Raw genomic sequence first — 26,992 nt, 5'->3', positions numbered from 1 at the left:
GAAAGTTGAAACAGCCTGGGCCTGGGCAGGGAACGGCCAAGGCCAGCTTATGGGGTGTGAGGTGGGGACGGGAGGGGGGCAGGCAGAAGAGGTCAGGTCAGGAAGCCTTGTGAGGTGTGTGTCTAAGCAAAGTAGTAATTGCGGGAAGACAGTGAGAAATCTCAGAACATGTGAAACCAGGGAAATCAACACCAGAAAGGTCAGATTCTCCAAATATCATCTGGTTATGCAACCAGCTCTATTTTGATATGGGAATTCCACATAAGGGGTCATTTTATTACTGACCCGTGTCCTTGGACTCTTTAATCAATAGAATTGATAAGAAGCCAGAGGAGGAATTCAGGCAAGGCTTTACTGGGACTCATGCTGCAGCAGGAAGGAGTAAGAACAAAACACAAGTTCCCAGGACTTCCATGGTGGCGCAGTGGTTGAGAATCCGCCTGCCAATGCAGGGGACACGGGTTTGAGCCCTGATCCAGGAAGATCCCACATGCCGCAGAGCAACTAAGCCCGTGCGCCACAACTACTGAGCCCACGCTCCTAGAGCCCATACTCCGCAACCAGAGAAGCTACCGCCATGAGAAGCCCGCGCACCGCAACGAAGAGTAGCCCCTGCTGGCTGCAACTAGAGAAAACCCACGCGCAGCAACGAAGACCCAATGCAGCCAAAAGTAAATAAATTAATTAATTAAAAACAAACAAACACAAGTTCCCTTGTTTGCTCTCTGTGGAGGCTGGGTTGGTTCCTTATGTGGGTTGAGGGTGAGGGTGAGGGTGAGGTTGGGGGCAGATCGGTGGGTGGGGTCCAAGGGGTGGCTGAGGTGTTTTGCCCACCCCCTTGGTGGTGCTGTGTGCAGGGGTCATGCCCAGTACCCTGCTTTTGCTCCCGGCACCTCAGAAGTGGCAGTTGGTTTGTGGCTTTTTTGTATCTTACGGTTCATAATTGCCCCAATTGCCCATGCATGCAGGTATTTTTAGTCTCTTGTAGTATCTTTGTGTTCTGTGGCTCCAGGAAGCATTTGTCCAGGTGCAAGTGCAAGCACTCTGGTAAAGGGTCCCAGGTCCCAGCCTGTCTCAATTTGAAATGGGCCATGTGGACTTTATAATAAGGGGGAGCAGAATCTAAAGTCAAACCCAGCCCTGGCCACAAGGCAGGCATTTCCAGCCTGGGAACTTCATTCTGGGCCCTTTCATAAGTGCTGGTCTTACCTCCCAGCTAAGAACACACCTTTAAGAGGACGGCTAATGTTTTATGTCCCGACCCATGCTACCAAGCACAGGTCAAGAAAGTCCACTCTGGTGGGGCATCCCCAGGCTCTCCTATGGGAGGTGGGTAATGATCAGGGAGTGGGAGGGAGAGCCTTTGCCTTGCCTGCTGGGGGAACTGGTACAGAAGAAGGTGTCCCCTCTGCCCACCTTCCCTAAGTGTCTCACTGTCACATCGCTTCCTCTGATATCTTTTCATCCTAGGCTTCACAATCATCATGTCAAACACCCTAAAAACATGTTGAAAAGGTGTCCCTTTTGGAGAATTACTCAGGAGACAGGACCACACGTCCTGCTCCTCCCACTAGGTCTTATTTTCATTTGGACCAACTTGGCCCCTGCCTCTGTGAATGTGCTGAAGTTGCGTTTATCCCTGGGAGCTGGAGCGCACCCCCCAGCCCACAGGCTGAGGACTGGGCCCCAGGATGTGGTGCCTGAGTCGGGCTGCTGCCCCAGAGGCCCTGTGCGGCCAGCGGGACCATCCCGGACACCCAGGTCACTGCACTCTGACCTGCATTCTGGGGACATGGCTCTGGCTCCAGTGTGCAGTGGGGCTCGGGTGTGGGACAGACAGGGGGGAGGACACTGGACAGGAAACAAAGGGCCAGGATGAGGCCAGTGACCTCGAGGACAGAGAGGAAGGGAGGGGTCTGAGCGATGTGGCGGGTGGAGTTGACAGGACTCGGTGTCTGATTGGGTGGATGAGTGAGAAAGGGCACAGACTCGTAGGTGACACAAGGACACAAAGGTTGCACTGGGTGACTTGGGATGGTGGGAGACTTTCCTCAGAAGAATGACATACAGGGGACTTCCCTGGCGGTCCAGTGGTTAAGATTCCGTGCTTCTGCTGCAGGGGAACTAAATCCCGCAGGCCAAAAAAAAAAAAAAATAGCAATGTTCCTCCGTTCAGGAGGTCAGGGGCTGCACAGAAGCAAGGACCAGAGTCAGTGACCAGGCATCCTTTCTTACTTTCCCTGTGATCTCAGCAGTAGTTGGGAGGTGGGAGGGGGTCATCCAGGATGGGGTTCTGATCCGGGCACTCTGCAAACAGGGCCTCCTTGGGCCACATTCTCACAGGAGTCCTCCCCCAGCCTCACCCAGAATTCAGGCCACCATCATTTCTTCCCCCTGACCCACCTCCCTGCGCCTAAGCCTTCTGTCAACTCTATTCTTTGTATCTGGGCCAGAGGCAATGTCCTCAAAGGTAACACTGACCCTGTCACTCCCTTGCTTAGAATCCTTCCATGGCTCCCCATTTTCCTTACGGTAACTGTGGCTTGCAAGGCCCTGCCTCCTCTGCCCCCTGCTTGGCCCTCCAGGCTCTGCTCACAGCCCACACACATGTCAATGAACTTGGGTACTTGGATGGGGCCACTTTGTCACCTCCTGGCCTCTGAACATGCTGTTCCCTCTTCCTGGAACCTTATCTCCGCTCTCTTCCTTCTCCCTCGGCCAACCTCTACTCCTCTGCCAGGATCAGCTTAGACATCAGGTCCCTCAGGGAGCCTTCCCCAATCCCTAAGTCCAGGTTAGGAGCCCCTGCTATGTCCTCCTCCTACCTCCCCTGGAAAATTCCCTGATGCAATGGACCCTTTACTGGCCCCTCTCGTCCCTGAGGGTAGACATTGTGCATCTTATTCCATAACGTATCCTAGTGCCTTTCAAGGCACCTGGCATGTAAGAGGCACTGGGGAAATCTTTGTTGAATGCATGTAGGAATCCTTCTCCTGCACCCTCAGAGCGAGCCCTTCCCGGGGGCTACCGGAGGAGAGCAGAGGCAGGCGAGCACATCTTGCGCTCCTCACAGGGGCGTCCCATGTCTACAGTCCTGGAAGTCCCAGTTATGCCCCTGACCTAAGCCTCAGGCGTCCCCTTGTCCAGCTCCGCTTAGGGCAATGGGCCCAAGTCCTAAAGATCTTGGCCTTGGAGACACCAGTTCTTTCAGAACCTGACATCCTGGGTTACTATTCCCTCCTATGGCTTGACCAGAAGTCTGAGGCTAACAATCCAGCCAGCCTCAGGGGTTTAGGAAGAGAGCGGGTGGGGTAGGGGGCTGGAGGTCCACCTTGCAGCCCTCCTGACCCCAGCTGGGCTGATGAGCTCACGATCTACATGTCCACTGACGCCTGGGCCAGGGTTGTCATCTCCATGATGTGACTGAGAGACACACCACAGTCCCTTTTTCAGATCAAAGCTTGTGAGCGAGCATTCACACACACTCACACGCACACTCACCGCTTGCAAACACTCACACTCTTGGTCTGGAGATGGGTTTCAAGGCAATGAGTGTCATGTTATAAAAACAGGATGGGATGAGGGGTGGACACCAGCATTCCTTTACTCCTTTTCCCTCCAACACTGACTGTTGTGCAACTGACCATAAACAGGAGCCAGAGGAGGTGGAGACAAAATCATAAGCATGTAATGGAGAAATGAAATTACTCAGGTCAGAGAAAGTAGAAGCATAAACTCGGTATCAGAGCCACGGTGGCCACAACACGCCTTTTTCTCCTCGGTCTCAGTCTTCAGTCTCTCCTTGTCCTCAATCTCTCTCTGTCCTCTGTCACCCTGGCTTCCACCCCAGCCTGTGTTATAAAGTCATCCAGCCATCACTGGCCCTCCCTCCTGACTGAAGTCTTTCTCCCTGTTCTTTGGAACCTAGTTTCTCTCCAGCTCACTAACTCGTCTCTATCCGCTGTTCTACTGACCCAGAAGTGAACCTGGGCTTGGGGCAGGACAGAAGGTAGCAGAAGCTTCTGTGTTGTCTCTGCTCCCTGGATATGATTTCCCTCTGGTCAGAAGCTGAGCAGTGTCCGAAATCTGTTTCCTGCATTTCACCTCCTAGCCTGGCCTGGGCTTCCAGCAGGCAGAAGTCACCCCTCCCCAGTGCTTCTCATTGCCCCCACTTCTAAGAGAGAGAGAGAGACAGGGAGAGGGAGTGAAAGAGAGCAAAAGAGACATTGACTGAGGTTTAACATTTTCTTGGAGATGTACAGGGAAGAGGAGGCAAAGCAGTTACCAGAGGCCACACCCATTTCTCTGGGTCTCAAATACTTGAGAAAATTGAGTCCCTGGGGCTATCTCTTAACTCACTCTACCCTTCCCCCCTACCCCAACCCCTTCCTAAAAGACAAGTCAGTTTAAAAAAAGAAGTCAGGTGTTGTTTGGGCCCATTTATTATTTGAATAATAATAAATGAATAGGTAATACAGTCACATGGTTCAAAATTCAAATGTACAAAAGGGTATATAGTACTAAGTCTCCTCCCTCCTCTGTCTCAACTTCCTGGTTCCCCTCCACAGAGGCAACCAGTGTTACCCGTGTCTTCCGAATATGCATCTATAAGATATGAAAATGTGTATTTATATGATCCTTCCCTGTAAAACACAAATGGAAGTGCCCTATACACATTTCTGTGCCTTTCCTTGTTCATTGGAAGATTATTCCCTATAAAGAGATATAATTAGTTTTACAGCTGTGTAGTATTGCTTTGTAAGGCTGCATCAGAATTTATTTAATCAGCCTTCTAGGGACGACAGTTCTGCTGCTTCCCATCCCTGGCTATTTGTAGAGGGACCCCCAATCCAGACTGCTCCCACCCACCCCTCCACAGGGACAGCCTGCCAGGGAGGCTCCACCCCCAGAGGCCTTGGCTCATTTGCATGCTCACACGTGATTGAACCCCTGGCCCTATGACTGGAGTCCCTGGTCTTCCTGCTTCTCATCCTTCGTGCCCACCCAGCCTCCCATATTGGCTACTGCAGAGCACAGAGGGCACTGGTCACACACAGACTTGGCACAAAATGCCCACTCCTCATTACCACTGCGCCCGCAAAGCCATCTAAAGTGCTAACTTGAGCTGCTGCTGTCTCCATGACCATCCTCTGCCAGAGAATGCAAGGCAGGCCTACACAAATGGGCAGAAAGAACTGTGGGGAAACACATTGTGCCCCAGGACTGGGGGTAGGGGCAGCTCCCAGACACAGGGACACAGACGGGGATTGTCCTCTCAAACTAGATGTCCTTTGCATTTTGAGACTTCCAGAGGTCTAGAACCAGGAGAGGAGACCAGAGGTGAGAAATGAGGGCTGAGTAACATCCCCTCAGGGCTGGGAGGGAAATCCCAGGATTTCATAAGAACAGGTAGGAACAGGAGGAGGCTAGGCAAGAGGGGAGAAAGAAAGAAGGAGGACTAGGATGAGTGGAAACATGGGCCAAAGAGCCCCTTCCAGCTTGATTCCTAGATTCACGGGCCTGGCAGGAACCCTGCCCCAGGGCCTCCTGGCGGTTATCCCCATAGCAGAGCCCCCATCCTCACCTCCCAAGTGAGGACTGAGGAGTCTCAAGAGAAACCTGGGGTGGCTAAGAAGATTTGGGAAACCCAGAAAGCAAAAATAAAAGGAAACAAAACAAAAAACACCAAAAACAGGAGTCTTCTGGAAAGTTTAACCATGACTCCAAGCTCCTGGCTGGCCATTCCTTTCCTCTCTGCAAGAGGAACTTAGTAGGTCTGGGGTCAACAGAGCTGAGAGCCCCCGGTGTCAGGCATCACAGACTCAGGATGCTCCCAGAAGGGAGGGGGAGGGAAGGGAGGACGATGGGAGAAAGAGGACCCCCGGGATGTGAGGAGGGAGAAGACATAGTCTGCCCTGCCCAGTGCCCATCCCCTCCCCTCCCCACACTCCCTGGCACTGGGGTCCCAACCACATTCCCCATCCACCTAGTTGTGGGAGAAGCCCGCGTGGGAGAAGGCAGGGAGGTGGGGGGCACAGGCCGCAGCCTCGGGGAGGCAAGCCAGGCGGTTGACCTCACAGGTCCCAGCATCCTGGTCCTCCCGGAAGTAGACGGAGTCAGCAGAATCGAAGGAGGGGTCCTGGTCAAAGAAGTTGTAGGGTCGGAGGAAGAAGCCCACGCCGTTCCCCACAGTCACTGTGTTGGGAATGTCCTCTGCATGGGGGATGTGCAGGAAACCGGCTGTCACCCAGGCCACCAAGTCCTAATGGGGGCGAAGAAAGAGGATCGTGAGGTCTGGCTTTGCTAAGGACACGTCCGCCTCTCCCAGGATTCACTTTGGCAGTCCAGCTTTGCTCGAGAGGATTTTAAGTCTTCCAACATTTTTCCTACTAGTCCAGAAATCAATGCATAAATGGTCAATTTCATATTCGGAGCAACACCTGCCCCCCATCCCAGCCTGCACCCTCCATCTCTGACATTCCCCATGACATCACCATCAGCCTACACACCCCCAGAGGAATGATGACACCCACAGGCAACTTCAGCTCCTTTCCCCTGACTCAACGAGAGCTCCCAAACTCTGACAGAAGGAGGATGAGGAGGGAAGATCAGGGTTTGGGAGGCAGAAATTAACTTGGAAATTAATGCTTTAATGGTCAAGCCAGCAACAGAGAAGCTTTAGATATAAGAGATGTGGTCTTCCCTGGTCACTTCCAGCCCTCCTGAGTCCTGGGGCCCTTAAAGGACTCAGTCCACGACGCTGAGACTTAGAGAGCTGTAGAGTCTTGAGGATAGGCTGGAGCCTCAGCCACTGTCTGCAAATGAACTTCCAGCTTGGGAAGATTCCCTCAGCAGGTAGTGATCAGATCCACAAAAGCACAGAAGGCAGGAGTCAGCTCCGTCCTTGAGGAGATGGTTTTCAGGGACCTCCCCAAGAGAAGGTGGGGCTCATCTCTGTGTCCCCGAACCCCTCCCTCAGCCTCCCACAGCCACCTGACCTCTCCAGCTATGGTCTCATTGTTGATGAAGTCAGCGAAGTCCACGGTGGGGGCCCAGGGGTCATTCTGATTGAAGATGCTGCTGCTGCGGGGCTCTGCCTCCTTCCGCTGGGTCACAGCCAGCTGGTACCTAGAGATGCTCTGGTCAGGCCTCCATGGTCACTAAGCCCATCCTGCTGCCTGATCATCGTGGAAGGGAGCTGAGCCCATGGACCTCAGCATTCCCATCTCGTTCACACAGTCACTCTGACGCCACCCTGGTGGGTGGCCCAACATCATTCCATGTCCTCCTGTTCATCCCTTGCCATTTCACAACATGCCCCCCGCCCCAAAACAGAAAAGACTTTTCCCACCTGGGCTTTAGCCTTCCAAGGGGACCATGTATCCACTGTGGGCCTTTGGATAACCAGGAAATCCTTTTTGAGCTCTTACCTCACTCACTCACCTCGTGTACAGTTTGAACTGAGTTCCCAATTGCCCCTCCCAACACTCCCTTCCCACTCTCATCCCCTCCCCCGCCCCACACGCATACCGCACCCCATCACCCACCTCGCCCAGCTGACGGCTCTCTCCATGGAGCTGTTCTGGGGCAGGGGCTCCCCAGCAAAGCTGACTGTCTGGATGCGGTAACCCCTCGGGTGTCCCCACTTGTTGCTGTGATTGCTGGCCAGGTACAGGTAGCGAGGGGAGGGACCTCCCAGGGGGAAAGCGGCCTGCTCCTCCGTCTCCAGCAGCTTCCGGGTCACCTGCAGCCTCTGTATCTGGTGCTTGGGGCTCCAGGGTACCGCCGTAGGGACAAAAGCCATGTCCTCAGCCCAGACCCAGTTCTCCAGTCCTGCCAGGGTGAAGTGGAGATGGTGGGGGGAAGGGGGAAAAGGGAGGACTGGTCACGCAGCTGCTCTGCCCCCTCTGGACTCTGTCCCCTATCTGGCTTCAGAGTGGGGGCCAAAGAGAAAGCCAGACTGAGTGTGCCCCCTGCTTCTCTCCCCTCTCCCCAAGATGTCCCAATCTTTCAGCCAAACCTGTTGACCTGTGAAATATTTCTTCAAGGATTTCATTCCTTCATCCTTTCACACTCATTAGTGGAGAGGCCTGTGCTCAGCGCTGGGGACACACTGATGAATGAAACAACGTCCTTACCCTCCTGCTCTCACAGAAGCCCCAGAGAGGCCAAGCCCTGAAGGGACTGTAGTGTGAGAGGAGCACATTCAAGATTGAAGGTTAGAGGAACACAGGTCCAGGCAAGAATAGAGGCCTTCCTGGGCCACTTTTCAGCCTGGCCTTAGAGGATGTCACCAGCAGAGATAACATGGCAGGGCATTCTAGGCAGGGGCAAAACAGGAGCAAAAGCAAAGAAGCGTGACTGTCACATGTGGTGTGACATGGGCAGGTGTGTGGCTTAAGCAGCACAGGGAAGAATGGGAAAGGCAGGCAGTAGCTGTCCTCTGAAGGGAAGGGCCTTGTAGGTCCTTCTGTGGACAGGATCCTATAGGTGATGGGGAAAGTGGGAAGCGTGTAAGGGAGCAGGCTGGCATGGGCTGGTAGGTCCCTCTGAGCGCAGGGTGAACCATGGATCTGAGAGGAAGAAGAGTCGAAGCAGCAAAGAGAGGGCTGGCGCCCACAGGGGACCGGCAGCGGGGCCAAGCGAGGGGTTGGAGATATTTCAGAGGCAGAAAAAAGTCTGGTGATGAACTCAATGTGGGGAACGACAGTGAAATGACCAGGACTCCAAGGCATCATGTAACCCTTGGCTCTCTGTGACCACCAACTCCAGGAACTATCTGGGATATTCCACAGTATCCACTCTACCCCTCACACTTAAATGTATTGTGCCCAGAGATGGAAACTCAGGGAGGAGAAAGGTCCACCTCCCAGGGAAATGTATACCCCGGGGGTGTTCCACGATTGGTCTGCAGGTGCCAGGGACTCTGCAGAATGCAAACAGATCCTCCCCAATACCTACAATGCAGGCTAGACACAGATAAGCTGAAAAGCAAATGGCTGCCTCACTGAAGTGGGACCCATATAAGTGCCAGGGAGGGAAGAGGGCAAAGGGGACACTTAGCCTGGATCCTGCCTCTTCTCTGAGCTTAGCTGTTTCCCAAGATTTTCTGATGAGGTCATGTGGAGGGTGGGTGGCAGCTCTGCACCCAGCCAATGAGCTAAGATCTCAGTAAAATTCAGCAGCCAACTCTCTCCCAACCAGCAAAAGAGGAAGCATGAAACTCCAAAACATATACTCAGATCTTCCTTTCCTGGAAAACTTCCATCAACCCCAAAGCAAATAGAGGCAACCCTTCAGCCCCCTATCCGGGATCCTGGCCTCTGCCAGGATGTCTTACCTCCCACGTCCAGATCCACCTTGTAGTGGGCACTGTGGGTGTGGACCGTGCCCAGCGTGTGCTTCCCAACCTGGTTTCCGTATCTTCGGGCAGCACCAAAGAGGAACGCTGAGCTGATGTAGCCTGTGGCATGGAATTTGACTTCGATGGCCCCATTGGGGTGGAAGACCATATCCCACACGTAGTCATAGTTGAGCAAGGTCGACACAGATCTGAAGACCAGCACTGTCTCCAAAAGGCCCCCAAAATAGTGGGAATGAAAATCTGAGTGGTGTCGCCTCAGGGGCAGGCCCTGGTTCTGCTCAAACACACAAAAGGCATCATGTAGTGTCTTGGGGGCTTGGGACTCCAAAAGGACGTGCCAGTCCACGTAGGTGGCCAGATAGGGGCAGTCCACCCCACGGGTCAGGGGCGTGGAGTACTTGCCCATGCCAAAGCTGCCATCCATATAGTGGGTCAGCATTGCTGCTGGGGAATTTCCACCATAGACAGCCAAGGCCTCTTGGAGGCTGATCTCGTAAGCCAGCCGTTCTCCCTGGAATCGGATGTCAAAGATCCTTGGGCCACTGAAAGCTCCGAGGCCAAAAGAGAAAGTCCACAGTGAGGAGGCCACTTGACTCCCCTGGACACTGAAGCGGGGGCCCTGGGGATGGAACTGCAGAGGGGGAGCCGGACCCGGAGGCGCCTGGGACTTCAGGGACCAGGACCCACCTGTGCCGTTGTCTGCGATCACCACCACATTCACCAGGCCGGCCTCAAACTGCTCCTCCAGATGGGCCAGACTCTCATAGTAGCGGCCTTGAAAGAACACCTTCTGGATGGTCCAGCGAGCAGGGTCCAGAGCCTTGTGGTCTACCAGAAGCTCCAAGCCTATGGGGTGCAGGAAGAACCCAGCCCCTGAGATGTTGTAGTAGAGGCCAAACCAGGTGGCCCTGTCCCCTGATTGCAAGCCACGGGGGACTGTCGTCATGGTCACCAGGTTCCCTCCTTGGTGCTTGTAGAAGCAGCAGTGGTGGAGGAGACCAGCAGCCTGGGGCAGCTCTCTGTTGAAGATCATCTTGTCTATGTCCAGGTACTCTCGCATGAGCACGGGGCGTCGGTGATAGGGCAGGGGGCCCCCGTGACGCTCCACAGTCACATCCCGCAGGTAGGAGGGGTGCGGCAGCGGCCCCACCAGCAGCTCAGTCACATTGGGCTGGGCTTGTCCACCAAAGAAGACGATGGCCAGTGCCTCCCGGGCAGGCGGGGGGCTCCCCCTGTCCAGGTGGGCCAGGGCTGCAGCCTTGGGGGGCAGCTCCAGCTCTACCGAGAAGATGCAGTTGTCTGAGGGTCTGGCTTGAGCTGCATCCACCAGGCCTGGCCCCAGCTTCTGGGTCAGAAAGCTCATCACAGCCGTCAGCTCTTCTCGGCTCAGGTCTGCAAACAGCTGGCTCTGGCCAAGGTGTGTCCAGGGCTGGGCACTTGGTGATACGGAGGGGCAGAGGGGAGGCAGGCTGTGTTCACCACCATCTCCTCCCCTGCCAGCTAGTAAGACACACACCAGGGCAAAGATGGTGATGACAGCCAGAGCGAGGAGCACCAGGGTGGTCTTCTGGTTCATTGTCCCATGAACATAGAGACAGAGGATTGAACCAAAGTGGAGACTTGTATTCTCAGGCCAGCAGAAGAGGGTCTCTTTTGCTCCCTGTACTGGTGGCTCCTAGACTCTGGCTGAGGTTCTCAGTATTCCGACGCAATGGAGACTGAGGATGGGAAGAGCATGGGAAGGCTGGGGAGGGGGGCGGAGCGGGCTGGGGTTGGGAGGCGGGCCTAAGGCAGGGCAGCAGTGATTTCCACAGACCTTACATGGCTTTGTGTTCCAGGCTCCAACTCACATTCTGCTCTCTGGGTCAGGGTTGGAACAGGGGAGAGCTGGGGTAGGAGGAAGGGGTGGTGGGGATTTCAAACTAATGCAGCTGACCAGCCTGAGCACAGACTTGCACTGACATGCGCAGAAACGCCGGGGAGGAGGCAGCCCCTCTTTCCCCTCCGCCCCATTTCTTTCCCCTCCACCCCACTTCTTTCCCCAGCGCCCATTTCTCAGGGCCAGATGTTCCCTTTCCTGCAACTTGGAACTATTGTCCTCCTTCCAAGGAAACCCCACCCCCAGCCCTTCAGCTTCCCAAGCAGCATTTCTTGGCCAGGTCTGTCCCCCTTGCCCCCTCTCCTCCATGGCTAATTTCCTTGGCCAGCGTCCTTAATATTATCTGGGGGATTCTAGATACTTCAAAAGTCAAAGAGAAGAAATTCAAGTAAAAGTCTTGTAATACTTTTTATTATAAATTACACACACCATCAGTTTTTACAAAATTCTATCTATTCTTCCATTTCAATGCACATGCATTAAAGAAATGTCTGGTATAACATTCACGAAATGTGAATGTTAGCTGTTTCTGAGTGGTAGAATTTGTGGTGTTTTTGCTTGAGTATTTTAATAACAACGCCATTTGTATAAATTCATCATTTTTTAAAAATGAACTGGAAATAAGAATTAACCAAAGGATATATGGGGGTTTACGTGGTAGGAGGTGGTTTCCCAAGGGTCGAGTGTCAGGGGAGCAGAAAGTGGGAACACAGAGGAAGGTACATGTCTCGGCACCCCCTCTCTGCCCCGCCCATGTCCCACCACACACTCAGCGCTACAAGTCTTGGTAAGAGAAAGGGGGCAGGTCCGGCACACAGGCCGCCAGGTGGGGGATGCAGGCCACATGATTGACACTGCAGAGCCCAGCATCCTGGCCCTTCTCAAAGTAGACGCTGCCAGGGGAGAAGATGGAGGGGTCCTCATCAAAGAAGTTATAGGGTCGGAGCAAGAAGCCAACTCTGTTCCCCAGAGTCACTGTGTTGGGGACATCCTCAGCGTGGGGGATGTGCAGGAAGCTGGCTGTAACCCAAGCCACCAGGTCCTGCAGGAAGAGGAAGAGCTGGAGACTTTGGAGGCGAGACCCAGAGAACCCCCCCTCAGCCACAATCCCCAATCTCCAGTCTCAGCCCTGCTTCCACCTCTGCCCAGCCACAGGCCCAAATAACAGGCGTGGTAATCCACGTGAGAAGCTGTAGGGTGGTCCCAGGGCTAATCTCACCCCCAGGAGGGATGACCCACGCTGGTCATCAGGGAACTCCCTGGCCCCTAATCTAAGAACTGGAAACCTACCATTCCCTCCATCCTACAGCCAGGGGCCGGGCAGCCAAGACACCAGGCTTAGGGGAGCTCCTTTCCTCTGCCCCTAGGGCTACCAACCTCTCCTAAGAGGGTCTCATTGTTGATGAAGTCAGCAAAGGCCGTAGTGGGTGTCCAGATGTCATTCTGGTAATAGATGCTGCTGCTCTGTGACTCCTCCTCCTTCCTCCGGGTCACCACAAGCTGGTATCTGACCAGGAATGTTGTAGGAAGGTGGTGTCAGAAAACGTCAAGGGCCTTTACCAGCCCAGAAGTCCTTTGGATCAGATTCTGTGTGAGACCATTCCCGTCCCATATCTACTTGGATCTGAGAAGAGGTCCAGGGGTGAACGATCGAGGTTAGTGAGTTGGGGTCTTCAAGAGCTGGGATGGGGAGGGGACCAGTCCTTCCCTACCACCCAGTGCCCAGGGCCCTCCTCACCTCCCCCAGCTGAGGGCCCTCTCCATGTCGCTGTCCAGGGGCATGTGTATGCCAAGAGGGCTGTGGATCTGGATTCGGTACCCGCGCTGGTGACCCCAGGAATTAGTCTGGTTGCTAGCCAAGTAAAGGTAGCGGGGAAGGGGGTTCCCCAAGAAAAAAGCTGTCAGGTCCTCCCTTCCCAGGACCTGCCGAGTCAGCTGTGGGCGCTGCAGTTGGTGCTCCGGACTCCAAGGGGCTGCCACAGGTTTAAACACCACGTCTTCAGCTACCACCCAGTTTTTCAGCCCTGCCAGGGTGAGGGGAGGGAGAGGAGTTCCACAGCAGGTGAGACAGGTCCCTTGTTTTCTCCGTGATGCCCCCTGCACTGGCCTGACAAAGGGCAGCAGAGCTCATCAGAGAGCACTCTGCGCTGGGAGCCGGGTCTGGACTTGAAGGCTAGCCCGCCTTCTTTGAACCTGCCCTGTCCAACAGTTACCACCGGTCACAAGTGGCTCTTTCAATTTAAAAATTCAGTTCCTCAGTCACACTAGCTACATTCCAAGTGCTCAATAGCTACACGTGGCTAGTGGCTAACATATTGGACAAGGTAGACACACAACATTCCATCATTGCAGAAAGTTCTATTGGCACTGGTCTACCCAATAGACTTTGGACCAATTATTTGCTTCTCTGATTTCTCACTTGGTGAATAGCTACAATGTGCATAAGAAAAGCTGTTCTGTGGCTGAGCTCTATAAATGGAAAAGCACACACAGGTGGCTAATAACATTCTTCTAACTATGAAAGGGATATTTGTCTTGGAGAAGCCGGCTGGAAAAACCCAATCCCCTTCCGTGGTGCCCTGCATACTCCTCCTGGCTCTGAGACTTTGATTTTTTTCTCAATATGGCAGGTACCACTTTGTCTTTTTTGCAAAGGAAGTAGATTTATATCTTTAAATTGTCTGGGAGATCCCTGGAACACTTATACTCTTTCTGCAGGTTCGGACTGTTAGTTCCTTTTGGCATGACTCATATGAATGTGCTGGCACACAGGGAACTCTCCTGAAGCCAGTGCCCCTGCCGGTTGTCCTGTGTGCAGGGACCTGACACAGACTCTCTGGCCCACAGCACCAGCCTGTGCTGCACGCTGGTCCAATAAATGCTATTTGATTTTATGTCCTAAGACAAGGCTCTTCAATGCCAAAATGCTGGAAAGAAAACTTCAAATCAGAAAATAGTCATATTCCAAATATGTCAAAGAATAACCTAGTTTAAATGCATGATTTAAAATAGCATTTCAATCATGCTGTTTTCTTAGCTCTCTCCCCTCCACCCGCACAGCGCACACACACAGAGGCACACACACGCCATCTTTATACTCAAGAGAATATGGAAATGTTTCACAAGAAACATGCTGAGTTACAGTGCATTATACTTGGGCAGCCACTTCCTGACCCATCTCCCCCCACCCTCCTTAGTTTCCGTAACTGTAAAATGGAGAGGGTCTGATGGATTCCTAATTTTCTTTCTGGGCCTAACAGTCTAACTTGATAAGTTAATTATTTTCTGTCCTGGACAAAAATCTGTCAGGAGCTTTAAGTCCCCTTTGTGCTTAGAGCCCTACTTGAGAAATCCCTTTCTACACTTGCAGCAAGCCTATTGCACGCCTGCCATGTCACCAGAGCCCACTGTGATGACATGTGCTGGCAGGAATGGGATGGTCCTCCCCAGGAGGCGGATGGGGCCCCCGTCTTGTATCCTCAGTTGTCTGAAATCCTGTGGAGCAGCCCCCAGCTAGCACCTCCTTTTCTCAGGCCCCAGGACCACCTCCACTCTGAGAAGCTCTTTAGACAGACTACTCCCTATCTCTGTTCAGGCCCCTGCTTTCCCCACCTCCACTGACTCTCAGAATTAGGAAGAACTCAGAGCCCCAACTCCAGCCGTGTCCAGCCTCAGACAGGCAGGGCAAGTTCACCACCCACAGACAGGCTAAGGCAGCCAGCTAGTACAGCGCAGCCATTACGTTTGGTTTCACAATTGCAGCGGGTCAGAGGGGCTGGGCGGGGGAACCCTCTCTACCTTTTGCCAAATACCCAGTAAGCCCAGTATTTAGGCTGACTGCAGTTGAATACACTCAGATCAGTCCCTGTTGTTACCACAATAAATTATGGTGCTGGAATGCCACCCTTGCCTCTTCTGGCTTGATGTGCGGGTCTCCCTTCCCTCTGGCCCACCCCAACTCTCAATCCTCATTCCCTGGGCACTCACCTGCCACATCCAGGTCCAGCTTGAAGTGGAAGGCATGCGTGTGCACCGCCCCCAGCACTCGCTCCCCAACGCGGTTCCCAAAGAGGAGGCTCTCCTCGCCCCCGCTCAGGAAAGCTGTGTTGATGTAGCCCGTGGCATGGACCCGCCCTTCAAGCGCCCCATTTGGGTGCAATACAAAGTCCCAAATGTAGTCATAGTTGCCTACAGAGGACACAGACCTGACTACAAGGGCCGAGCCAGCCAAACCACCATAGAAATGACTCTGAAGGTGATTGTGGTGCCTGCGGAGGGGTAGTCCCTGGGCCTCCTCAAACACACACACAGCCCCCGGGAGCAGCTGGACTGCCCCTTTGCCCACTAATACGTGGATGTCCACCATGGTAGACTGATAGGGGCAGTCCACTCCCCGCACCAAGCCCCGGCTGTGAAGGCCAAGTCCATAGCTGCTATCCAGGTATCGGGTCATCATTGTCTTGGGTGAATCGGCACCATAGATAGACACACACTCCTGGACACTGACTTCATAGGCCACTCGCTCACCCTTGAACCGAACATCAAAAATCCTCATGCCACTGAACACCCCATGGCCAAAGGCAAACGTCCAAAGGGAGGACGCCACTAGGTTCCCTTGCACACTGTACCGGGAACCCTGAGGTGAGAACTGAAGAGGGGGAAGAGGACCTGGGGAGACCCGCGATCGCAGCGATGAGGCCCCAACTGGCAGGGGTAGAGGAACTCTAACCACTTCCAGCTGGCCAGCCTTAAACTCCCATTCCAACTGACCCAAGTCTGCATAGTAGCGCCCAAGGTAGAAGACCTGCTGGACAGCCCAGCGGGCAGGGTCCAGGGCCCTGTGGTCCAGCAGTAGCTCGAGCCCCACAGGGTGAAGGAAAATCCCAACACCTGAGATGTTATGGTAGAGGGCTATCCAGGTAGCACGGTCCCCTGAGCGCAAGCCACGAGGGGTGGCGTGCAGAGCTGCCAAAGTGGAGCCACTGTAGTTGAAGACAGAAGCCAGGAAGACTGGTGCCTTGGGGAGCTCCACCTCTTTCAAATGCTTCCACATCTGGGCAGACTCAGTTCCCAGCACGGGGCGTCGGTGATAGGGCAGGGGGCCCCCGTGACGCTCCACAGTCACATCCCGCAGGTAGGAGGGGTGCGGCAGCGGCCCCACTACCAGCTCAGTCACATTGGGCTGGGGTTGTCCACCAAAGAAAACGATGGCCAGTGCTTCCCGGGCAGGCGGGGGGCTCCCCCTGTCCAGGTAGGCCAGGGCTGCAGCCTTGGGGGGCAGCTGCAGCTCCACTGAGAAGACGCAGTTGTCGAAGGGGTGGGCCTGAGCTGCATCCACCAGGCCTGGCCCCAGCTTCTGGGTCAGAAAGCTCATCACAGCCGTCAGCTCTTCTCGGCTCAGGTCTGCAAACAGCTGGCTCTGGCCAGGGTGTGTCCAGGGCTGGGCACTGTAGGATACAGAGGGGCAGCGGGGAGGCTGGCTGGAGCTACCTTGGCTGGTCAGCAAGACATAGGCCAGGGCAAAGACGGTAATGAGGGACAGTGCCAGGAACACGAGGACTACCTTGAGATTCATGGTGAACGCCGAGAGCCGAAATGAGAGTCCCACCAGCTGCTCCTTCTAGCTACTGACATCAAGTCAGGGTTTATATTCAGTAGGATGGCTCGGAACAGTGAAAACTCCACCCTGTGGGCTGGACGGGAAATTTCTGACCTTGATTTATATAATTCTGCTCCAATTTTCTGTTCCGTGGTTTGGCTCAAGGTACTACTTCCACGTGCATAGCCTCTCCCAATCCCTGAACTCCTCCTGGCAGCACGGTCAGTACCCACTACCGATCTCCATCATTTAGACCAGATTAGAGAGCATTTGTATATACACTAAACTCCACCTTCCACCCAGAATGGGTCTGAGGAAGAATGCAAATCTCAGACACCCAATCAAGCCCCATGTACTATATGCAACCACTCTAACTGTCCACTTTCCTACCTCCTGGCAGGCACTCGCCCCCACCCCAGTATTTCCAGGATCCAGTTCAGCAGTAAGCACTGTGTTCTGCCGGATGCCTAAGACCAAGCCCTTGATCTGTAGTCTCAGGCCTCTACCATCTAATCGGTGAGAAAGGAGTGGTGAAGGCCTGGGCGCAGCAGTCAGATTTGTACACCAATCGCAGGTCCCTAAGCTGTGTGACCTGAGGGGAGTTACTTATCATAAGTCTCAGTGTCCTCACATATAAAGAAGGGATAAAACTACCTTAGAGATTCATGGACAGTAAATGCGATCAGGCACGTAAAGTGCTTAACAGTCTGACGCGGGGTAGGCATTCAAAAATTGTCAGCTACTCGTACTGATCTCTGAAACAGAATTGAGCAGATGTTCCTCCGTTGTTCAAGACCTTAAATCTTTTTTTGCAGAGACAACAGATACCAGATCATTGGATACCAAAATGCTACTCTGCAAGGTGGAAGTTAAGGAAACTTTATTTCAGAGGGAGCTAAGGTCCTAGATAGCCCTCCAATTCATTTGAAAACCAAAAACCAGAAGTCCCTGGCATCTCTGCAAGAAACTTAAGACATTATTCAGATGGAACTTTTAGTATAGAGCAAAGAAAATGACGGGGTCGGGTGTGCCTTGAACCAGGTAATTCCCCACACACGGAACTAGAGCAGCCTCTACTGGCAGTTCATGGGTATCACTGGGGAAGGAAGGAAGGAAGGAAGGAAGGAAGGAAGGAAGGAAGGAGCTGGGATCTTGTGAGGGTAGAAGGCAGCTTAGGTTTGGGAAGAGCTAACTTTCATTTAATTCAGACTGAAGACAAATGAAGGACCCACCCTTGCCTCTCAGTAGGCAGAAGCCTCAGCCTTTCCATTATTCCAGAGAAAAGAGGCAGCTCAGTTGGTATAAAGACACCCAACAGGGTGGCTGGAGGTATATGCGGAGGTGGGTGTCCCAATGTGCACACACGTAAGTGTGGGTATGTCCCTGGCCATCAGAGCATCGCATCAGGGTCTGCAGCTTTAGAAAGAGGTCAAAGTACCTGTATTTTTAATAATTTCTTGACATGGTAAAAGAATTTTACATTACGATCCAAGGGTGGTAAGGTGAGGAGGAGGGACATGGGAACAATCCAACAAACAAAAAGGGAAACTGAGAAACACATGGTTGGAGGACGGAACAGTTTTAGCTGGAAGGGGTCTGAGGGTGGGTAGGGGCATTGCCCAACTAAAATGCAATTGGTTTGTTACTGAGTACTATTCATGGGAAGACAGCATCCTAACTCCTTCTCTATAGCATACTGGGAGGAAAAATGATGCATCCAGATGGAAATGATTGGGGGTTGGAAGACAGAGACGGGGGTAGAATAAAAGTCAGAAACAGACACAGAGAATCACCAGCAGACTCTCCAGTAGTGGTAGAATAAAAGTGGGGGTTGATGAGGGTTAACACAAAAGCTGTAACAAGTGACATCTCTGGAAGATTTGAGATAAGAGGCAACTCTTCTATGGTTTTGACTTGCCCAGCAGATTTCCACATACACACAATGTGTACATGCATGTGTGTGCATGCACACACATACACACAAGTGACCGCTTTCCCTGGAAGCACAAAACTATAAATAAGAAAACATTTTTCCCAAAGGGAAAACCCAGTAGGAGCAGCAGCATCTGGCCTCACAGCTGCAGACACCCCCACCCCAATTTACAACTGGCCTGGGAAGAGGAAACCGGGATTCAGAGGACCAGCCTTTGCAAAAATGCCCCAAAGGACCCGAGTCACAGAGGAAGGGGAACCCACTACCCCTGCTTCTCATCTCTCAGTTGTCCTCCAACTCACCAGCCTCGGGCACCAAGAGGCTACAATATCAGGAGACAATGGGCCCTGGTGGATGAGGACTAAAACACCTAACACCTTCTGAACAGGTGTGTGTGTGTGTGTGTGTGTGTGTGTGTGTGTGTGTGTGTGTGTGTGTGTGTGTGTGTGTGTGTGTGTGTGTGTGTGTGTGTGTGTGTGTGTGTGTGTGTGTGTGTGTGAGTGTGAGACAGAGACAGGGTTTGGGGGGTGGGCAGGGCTGGGGGGAGGGGAGGGCATCAAGTAACAGAGTAGGAAGGCATGTGTGTGCTGCATGTGTGTACGTGTGTGTATATCACGCACATATGTGTATGTGAAAATCCTAGTTATAAAAACATCTGAAGCAGCTAGGGACTTGGCAGAAGGTCTAAGGTGTACCCAAAGTCATCACCAGGGCAACTGTGGCAGGGAGGATGCAACGTCCCACAGTGTCAAGGGACACTAACCTCCCATCAGGAAGAAAGGAGCTGGTCCCCCCCCACCCCGCCCCAGTTCCTACAAAACACCTAGCACTCTCCTTCCAGTTCCCTCAGCTTCTAACCAACTAATCATCAAGAGGAAGAAAATACAAAGCCCAAGACACAGGAGGGAGCCAGGGAGAAAAAACACAAGTATTCTTGTGCCAACATCCTGTGCACACAAACCTGGAGGTCTCCAGAAATTAGGACAGGGGGGCGTGGGGTATTAGGGAAGGAAATAGAAGAGTTCCTGAGGCCTGAAAAAAGAGGTAAACACGTCACAGAACTACATGAGAGTTTCATTAGACTCTAACTAAAAACAGAGAGAGGTGTGATTACTACTTCCAGCCAGTTTCCCCATCACGATAGTCATGTAACAAACCAAGGCAATGTCGGTCTTGAGCCAGACTCACAGAGTCCCCTGGCCCTGGCCCTGGCCTCAGTACAGTGTCTCTGCATTGCTGCTCCGGGGCCGTTTGATCTTCTCGATATTTTTCAGGATCATGTCATGTAGAGTGACCTGGGAGAAGAGGGATCAGGGACTCACATGTCTGCTGTACCCCTACCTCACGAGGAAAATAAGACACCGCCACAAACTCCCAAGCAATCACTCACATAACCCGGATCTCACTCACCTGAATCGGAATTCAGCATGGCTGCCCTACTACCTCTCTTATACCCCAGGCACACCTGGGTATATCCAGGGCCCAAGAGTCTAATAAATAACATTTACTGAGCACTTAACATACCAAGAATTGCACTGGGTCCTTTAACGTGTTAGAGATGAAGAAACTGAAGTTTGAGGTTAAACTTGCCCAAGGCCACACATTACAGGTAGGATTGGTTCTAAACCTAAGCCTGACTCTAACGTCTACATCTTCACCCCTATTCTATGTTGTGCCCCTTCTCATCCAAGTAGAAAGAAGGGAGATGCCCAGCTAGATACCTTCAATGACCTCATAGCTCTCAACACTCGGCTAATGGGCAGAATTTGTTCCACTCATTTTACCTCCACCCCCCGCCCCCCATCTCAACCCCCAGAGAGTGGCAAGAAAATGGTCACCAGAACTAAGAGAAGCCAGAGCAACTGTGGGCAGGGACCACGGTTACTTACATATTGATTCCTTAGCTCTGATATGATGAGCCGAAGGCTGATATATTCTTTCTCATCAATCTCTGTCACGGTGCGGCGATAGTCCTCCTGAGAGTGGGGCGGAGAAAAGGCTAGTTCCCAAAGCCTGACTGTCCCCACAAGACTCTTCCCAGGAACAGTCACTCCTCCCTGTCCTACCACTTCCACCCTCGGCCCACAAAACCCTTACTTACCACATGGGGATATTTAGCTATTTTAGAAACCAATTTGGCTCTTGTAATATAATATCTGGAAGGAGAGAGAAGAGGAGGAAGCTGCAGGAGACCCCGGACAGTGCTTACCACCTCACCAGCCCCCAGTTCCTGGGCCAAGCCCAAGCAGCCCTACCTAGATATCTGGTCCAGATAAGATGCAGCTTCACTCTCAACAGTTCTTAGTTCTGCAACTGTCTCCTCCTGAAAAAACAACTGAGTCAAAAGTCACTTCCATATCACCCCAAGGCAGACCAAAGAGAAAGGGAAAACAGAAAAGCAGGGGAGATGAGATTATCTCCCAAACCTTCCTCTCCAGTTTCTAATGCAAGCACATTACCTGAATGGACACCCCAAAGTTGTTCCCATCTTCTATCCTAGGAATCAGAAGTTGTACCCACATTTTGACCTGGAGAGTGAGGGGACCAAAATATACATATGAGGACCTTGGCCTTTTCTACTGAAGCCATGAAGTATACAATTCATGCTGCTGGGGCCAGATGTCAGGAGCACAGGAGCCAAGATAGTCTTCCAATTCCCACATCATCTCCACGCCTCCAGCCCCATATCCATCATCTTGCATAGTTCAAGCCAGGCTATTTGGGGTCAGCCCCTGCCTCACCGTGTTGCATTTCTCGATCAGCAGCCGGATCTCAGGCTTCACTTTTTCAATAATGTCCACCAGCTGCTGGTTGCTTTTTAGCATCCCATTGGGCATCACGAACACCTTGGTTCCTGGCAGGGACATGAGGAAGGTTAAATGATTTGGATGGAAGGGCAGGACATAGCACTCCACCCCTTTCTCTCTTTCCCAGACCCATGAGATGCTATGACCTCTGCCTTTTATCTGTCACAACTCTATCTATAAACCTTGACACCCCCAACGAAATCAAAAAAAGAGAACGCATGGATTAACAAATGGGTGTCTAAAGTATCCCAAAACTCTGAAGAATAAGGAAATTAAAATATGCTCTATAGACTTAATGTACCAATATTACTGAAGAGGAAAAAATGTTATGGAACTGTGACTTCTGTGAAAAATCTGTGATGTGTAGCCACCTCCAACCTCTCTCCCTTGGCAGTCCACACTAAGACAAACCCTCCCTATTAACTGGAAAATTAGGTTTACAGTGCTAAATAATGACAATGCTTGGAGGACTTGGGAATGCTAACGTCTGGGAAATAAATTCAGATCCTGCTTCCTGGCCAGGAGAACACAAGATTCATCCTGCATCTCAGGGCTGCAGGCCAGGAAAGACTGGGGTGGGGTATAGTGAAGGGAGCTCTCACCCTGGAAGGCCTCTTCGCATTCATCCAATCTTCGCTTCTTGTAAGTGGGCTAAAGATACAAAAAGATGGGAATTAGCCTGCTCGACACCTACATCTCCATCATAAGCTACGCTTCGAGCAAGTTTAATCCCTTCCTCGACCCCATTATTAATTTACACACAATTTACTAAGCACATACAAGGCTTTAAGAGAAGATTCTTGGGGCCTCCCTGATGACGCAGTGGTTAAGAATCCGCCTGCTAATGCAGGGGACACGGGTTCCAGCCGTGGTCCGGGAAGATCCCACATGCCACGGAGCAACTAAGCCTGTGCGCCACAACTCCTGCACTCTAGAGCCCGCGAGTCACAGCTACTGAGCCCACGTGCCACAACTACTGAAGCCCACACGCCTAGAGCCCATGCTCTGCAACAAAAGAAGCCACCGCAATGAGAAGCCCGTGCACTGCAAAGAAGAGTAGCCCCCGCTCGGCACAACTAAAGAAAGCCCGCGTGCAGCAACGAAGACCCAACGCAGCCATTAATTAATTAATTAATTAATTAATTAAAAAGATTCTTGCCGCAAAGCAACTTAAACTCTAGTTGGGAAGACCAACCTTTCAAGAAATATAACAAATTAAGCAATTAGGGGGAATTCCCTGGTGGTCCAGTGGTTAGGGCTTGGTACTTTCACTGCCAGAGGCCTGGGTTCCATTCCTGGTTGGGGAACCAAGATCCCACAAGCCGTGCGACATGGCCAAATAAATAAATTTTAAAAATTTAAAAATTGAGCAATTGGGCAGGGGGGATACTATAAAAAACAGGAAAAATGAAGCACTGAATGCAGAGTTACGATAATTAAGGGAATAAGTACAAATCCGCTGGTTCCACAAAAAAATGCAATATTCAATCAACAAACATGTATTTAGCACCTGCTGTGTACTAGGAACAATGCTAGGTGCTGGGGATACAAAGATAATTAAGATAGTTTCTGCTTTCCAGAATTGCAAGTTCTATCAATGAGACAGTAATGCAGACAAAGAACAATACCGTACAGTGTCATCACTGTTATAATAGAATGTGGATATATAGCTGATAAAGACTAGGCACTAAAGATACAAAAAGACTAGGACTGCAGTTACACAGCAAGAACTGTTCATTCCATAACAACACTCAAGACACTGAAACGGGTAAGAAAAGTCTTGCCTAGAGCCCTGGGGACAGACCAGATCACCTGAGGGAACCTGCAGCTATTTGTCCTATTTTTAAACTCACTCTAACAGAGTAGCATTAACATATTCACTTCATACTACAAATGAAAATCAGGATCTAAAGGGGTGTACTTTAGTCATAACATCTGTAAGAATCCTCATTCCCAGATCCAAATCTCACTGTTCCCTCTGTATATGTTCAAACTGAGCAGGGAATAAAGAACAGAGAACCTATTGCTTCCGAACACAAAGATAAATATAGGACACTTACACCGTCCAGTCCATCATGGCTATTGGTGAGAAGAATGGGGTCAGGGACTGGGAGATTCATGTCTGAGTGGATCTGAGTTAGGTCATGGATGTTTAGGATTGGTTCCTGAAAGAGAGAAGCCCACCCCCAAAACATTAGTTTTTTCAAGATGAACAAAGAAGTATTTCATTTAAAGGGCAAGAAATGAGAGCGCTTTACAGTACAAAACAAAACAGAATTAACACATGATTTGTCCCATTTGACAGAAAGACCGGGGGCAAAAAAATGGGGGAATCTGAGGAAAAGAAAAGCGTCTCTCACCTTCAAAAAACTATCAAGTTCTAACAATTTCTTTGGGAAAAAATTTGCCACCAAGTCTTCTGCCTAAAGATGAGGGAAAATACAACCGAATTAGTAACTGTGGGAGGAAGGTCTGTCTCTACAGGTATCTCTCCTCTGGGGAACTCCCGACTATTAACCAACACTCATTTTTCTATTTATTTCACTCACCTCACTTGTGATCCGCTCCCTGAAAGAATCAACCTAAAATTAATAAAGAAAGCAATTCACTAAGAGTAAGTCAGTACCTGGCAACAGAAGTATGGGCAGGATGGGGAAACCCAAATCCAACTGTCTTCCCCTCACCTTGTAATTGTAATGAGAAGCTGAGAGGCCCCCAGACTGCAAATACTTTCTTTTTCTGAGGATCCATTTCTCCATCTCAGGAGAGGGAAGCCGGGCTTGAGGGCAGCACCCGCCTGTCTTCCCTCCCTCCCTCCCTGTGTCTGAAGCTGTCTGACTTTGAGAGCAGACAAAAGACAGGTAGGTGGGGGAGGTGTGAGCTCACAAACGTGTCAACCACCGTCCAAACCTGGCCCAGTCTACGAGGCAGGCATGATGCCAAGGGCAGGGGCAGCAGCAGCGCCCGGAGGCGGGGACGCTGCTGGGCTGGGGGACTTCCAGCTGTCACTGGCCTAAAGAACTTAAGTCCACCACGTGTCCGCGGAGGTCTCCCCGGGCTCTCCACTATTAGACGGGGTACAGAAGGCCATCCCATATTATCCTCTCCCCCGATGCCGTTCCGGGAGTGGGGGGCTGGGCTGAGCCGAGCGGAAGCTCAGGGCTGGTGTCCCCAGGGAGACAAAGACGCCATGGGGAGTGGGTAGCCGGTCAGACTGCTCGGGGATCGAAGCGAGGAGTAAGGAGGCCCAGGCCGGTGCCGTTACCTTGAGCTTCACTTCCTGATCCACCTTCAGCAACGAGGCCATGGCCGGGCCGGGCCGTGTCCGCTCCGCTGGAGACCGGAGGCGCTGTGGGCTCCGGGGAGGGCGTCAGAGGCAGGCGGGAATGTCGGCTGCTTTCGGGACGCAGCCGCCCTCGCTGGCTCACTCACTGCTCTCTCGCTCCCTCCCTTCGTGCCGGCCGTCCGTCCGTTCGCCCGCCCGCCCGCCTGCTGCCTGTGCGTGCTGCCTGCTCCCTCTCTCGCTCGCCCTCCCGGCTTTCGCCTCTCACGCCGGAAGTTACGTCACAGCCAATCGCCGGGAGCCCGGCGAGGATGCGCACATGCGCTGCGCAGCCGCGCTGAGGTTCGGCTCTGGACATTCTTATCTCCCGGTTCCTGTGCGTTCTACGGGTGAAATAAAAGGGAGTGCGGCCAAGGGTGGTTTCGTGAGATCTGAGGCTCAAAGAGACTCGGGGATTACTTGCTTCTCTGTTATCCCGGCACTCGCCTTCCCCGAAGGGACCTTCGGAGCCGCTGCCGCCTCGAGCGGGGACCCGACCGATGACGCCGTCGCGCCCCAGTGACGTCGGCCTGAGGAAGCTTGACGGTCCCCGCGCTAGGTTTGGGGCGTCTAGTCTGTGATTTCTGCCGCATCCTCCTCTTGGCCGAAGCTGTAGTGTTAGGCTGGAGCCTAACAGAAGACAAGTCCTGTTGCACCAGGCTTCCCCACCTTTCTCTGCCATTTAGCCACTTAATCTCATACACTTCCAGACCTCAGTGACCAACTGCCTGATGGATGGGCAAATTGATGCCTGGAGGCCGGTAGTGCTTGTCCAAGGCTACACAGTGTTTCCAGAAAACCCAAGACCAGAACTCAGATCTCCTAACTTCTAGGGCAATGCTGTATCCATTTTCCTCATGGAAGGCAGAGACTCTAACTCTGAATTCACCCACTCATATGGTCTCTTTTTTTTTTTTAAAGTTTGTTATGTACATATGTTGTTCATATCACCGCCATTTATTTATTTATTTATGGCTGTGTTGGGTCTTCGTTTCTGGGCGAGGGCTTTCTCCAGTTGCGACAAGCGGGGGCCACTCTTCATCGCGGTGTGCGGGCCTCTTCACTATCGTGGCCTCTCTTGTTGCGGAGCACAGGCTCCAGACGCGCAGGCTCAGTAATTGTGGCTCACGGGCCTAGTTGCTCCGCGGCATGTGGGATCTTCCCAGACCTAGGGCTCGAACCCGTGTCCCCTGCACTGGCAGGCAGATTCTCAACCAGTGCGCCACCAGGGGAGCCCCCAGGGGAGCCCCCTCATACGGTCTCTTAACATCGGTTATTTCTCTCTAAAATGGACTAGGCTCTGAGACAGCAGTGTCTCAGAGGCTAGAAATAATGTCACTTACGTAAATTAAAATCTTCTAGCAGCCACATTAAAAAGTGAAACAGGTGAAATTAGTTTTAATCATATATTTAACCCAGTTTAACCAAATATCATTTCACCATGCAATCAATATAAAAAATATTAATGAGATCTTGTACATTCTTTTCTCATACCAAGTCTTTGAAATCCAGTATGAATTTTACACTTATTGCACATCTCAGTTCAGAGGAACCACATTTGCAGTACTCAGTAACCATATGTGGTTAATGGCTCCTGTATTGAACAGCACAGTTCTGGGAAATCAAAGGTAAACAAGACTCAAGTTCTCTGGTCTCTTGGGACTTAATACTTGGGAAAGACACCAGAAAGTAAACTGACAACATAACTGCAAAATTTGATAAATGTTAGGGAAAAAATGACTGACATAGAGAATGCCAGGGGTCTATTTTAGTTCAAATGGCCATGAAAGGCCTCTCAGATGAAGTGACAAGCTATAAGGGGGTAAAAGGGTTAGCTTGGGAAGAGTGAGGGGAAGAGCCTTCAAAGGTATGGGTGCAGCACAGGCAAATGCCCTGGGGAAGGAAAGTGGTTGTCCGGTTGAAGAAATTTTTTTAAAGAGCGTATTTATTTATTTATTGGCTGCACTGCCACCAGGGATCAAACCCGTGACTCCTGCAGTGGAAGCGTGGAGTATTAACTACTGGACCACCAGGGAAGTCCCAGTTGAAGAAACTGAAAGACTAGTTAGTTGGGGGTGGGAGTCGGCT

General features: G+C 51.9%; 3 protein-coding genes across 4 annotated transcripts; all 3 read right to left on the bottom strand.

Annotated features, from left to right (window-relative positions):
• Positions 1–4,884: 4,884 nt before the first annotated feature.
• On the bottom strand, positions 4,885–11,056 carry AOC3 (amine oxidase copper containing 3). Its single transcript, XM_068529753.1, has 4 exons — positions 9,341–11,056; positions 7,548–7,833; positions 6,999–7,128; positions 4,885–6,262 (listed from the first exon to the last, which is right to left on the bottom strand). Exons 1-4 carry the CDS (start codon positions 10,938–10,940, stop codon positions 5,987–5,989), a joined length of 2,292 nt encoding a protein of 763 aa, XP_068385854.1. The 5' UTR covers positions 10,941–11,056; the 3' UTR covers positions 4,885–5,986.
• Positions 11,057–11,674: 618 nt separating this feature from the next.
• AOC2 (amine oxidase copper containing 2) lies at positions 11,675–18,076 on the bottom strand. Of its 2 annotated transcripts, XM_068529755.1 has the most exons (4): positions 15,231–18,076; positions 12,982–13,267; positions 12,621–12,750; positions 11,675–12,285 (listed from the first exon to the last, which is right to left on the bottom strand). In XM_068529755.1, the coding sequence occupies exons 1-4, from the start codon at positions 16,816–16,818 to the stop codon at positions 12,019–12,021; spliced, it is 2,271 nt and encodes a 756-aa protein (XP_068385856.1). In that variant the 5' UTR covers positions 16,819–18,076; the 3' UTR covers positions 11,675–12,018. The 2 variants fall into 2 exon arrangements, with proteins under 2 accessions (XP_068385856.1, XP_068385857.1); XM_068529756.1 differs by lacking the exon at positions 11,675–12,285 and having other exon boundaries at positions 12,636–12,867.
• Positions 18,077–19,828: 1,752 nt separating this feature from the next.
• Positions 19,829–25,129, bottom strand: PSME3 (proteasome activator subunit 3). The gene is made up of 11 exons (XM_068529772.1): positions 24,848–25,129; positions 24,132–24,164; positions 23,943–24,005; positions 23,643–23,747; positions 22,185–22,233; positions 21,517–21,629; positions 21,235–21,303; positions 21,031–21,098; positions 20,877–20,931; positions 20,665–20,751; positions 19,829–20,070 (listed from the first exon to the last, which is right to left on the bottom strand). Exons 1-11 carry the CDS (start codon positions 24,887–24,889, stop codon positions 19,990–19,992), a joined length of 765 nt encoding a protein of 254 aa, XP_068385873.1. The 5' UTR covers positions 24,890–25,129; the 3' UTR covers positions 19,829–19,989.
• Between the last annotated feature and the right edge of the window lie 1,863 nt (positions 25,130–26,992).

Source organism: Eschrichtius robustus, chromosome 20 (genome assembly GCF_028021215.1).
Source record: "Eschrichtius robustus isolate mEscRob2 chromosome 20, mEscRob2.pri, whole genome shotgun sequence".
Classification (NCBI taxonomy): domain Eukaryota; kingdom Metazoa; phylum Chordata; class Mammalia; order Artiodactyla; family Eschrichtiidae; genus Eschrichtius; species Eschrichtius robustus.
Note: the sequence above shows the minus strand (reverse complement) of the source record. Positions and strands in the feature narration are given on the sequence as shown.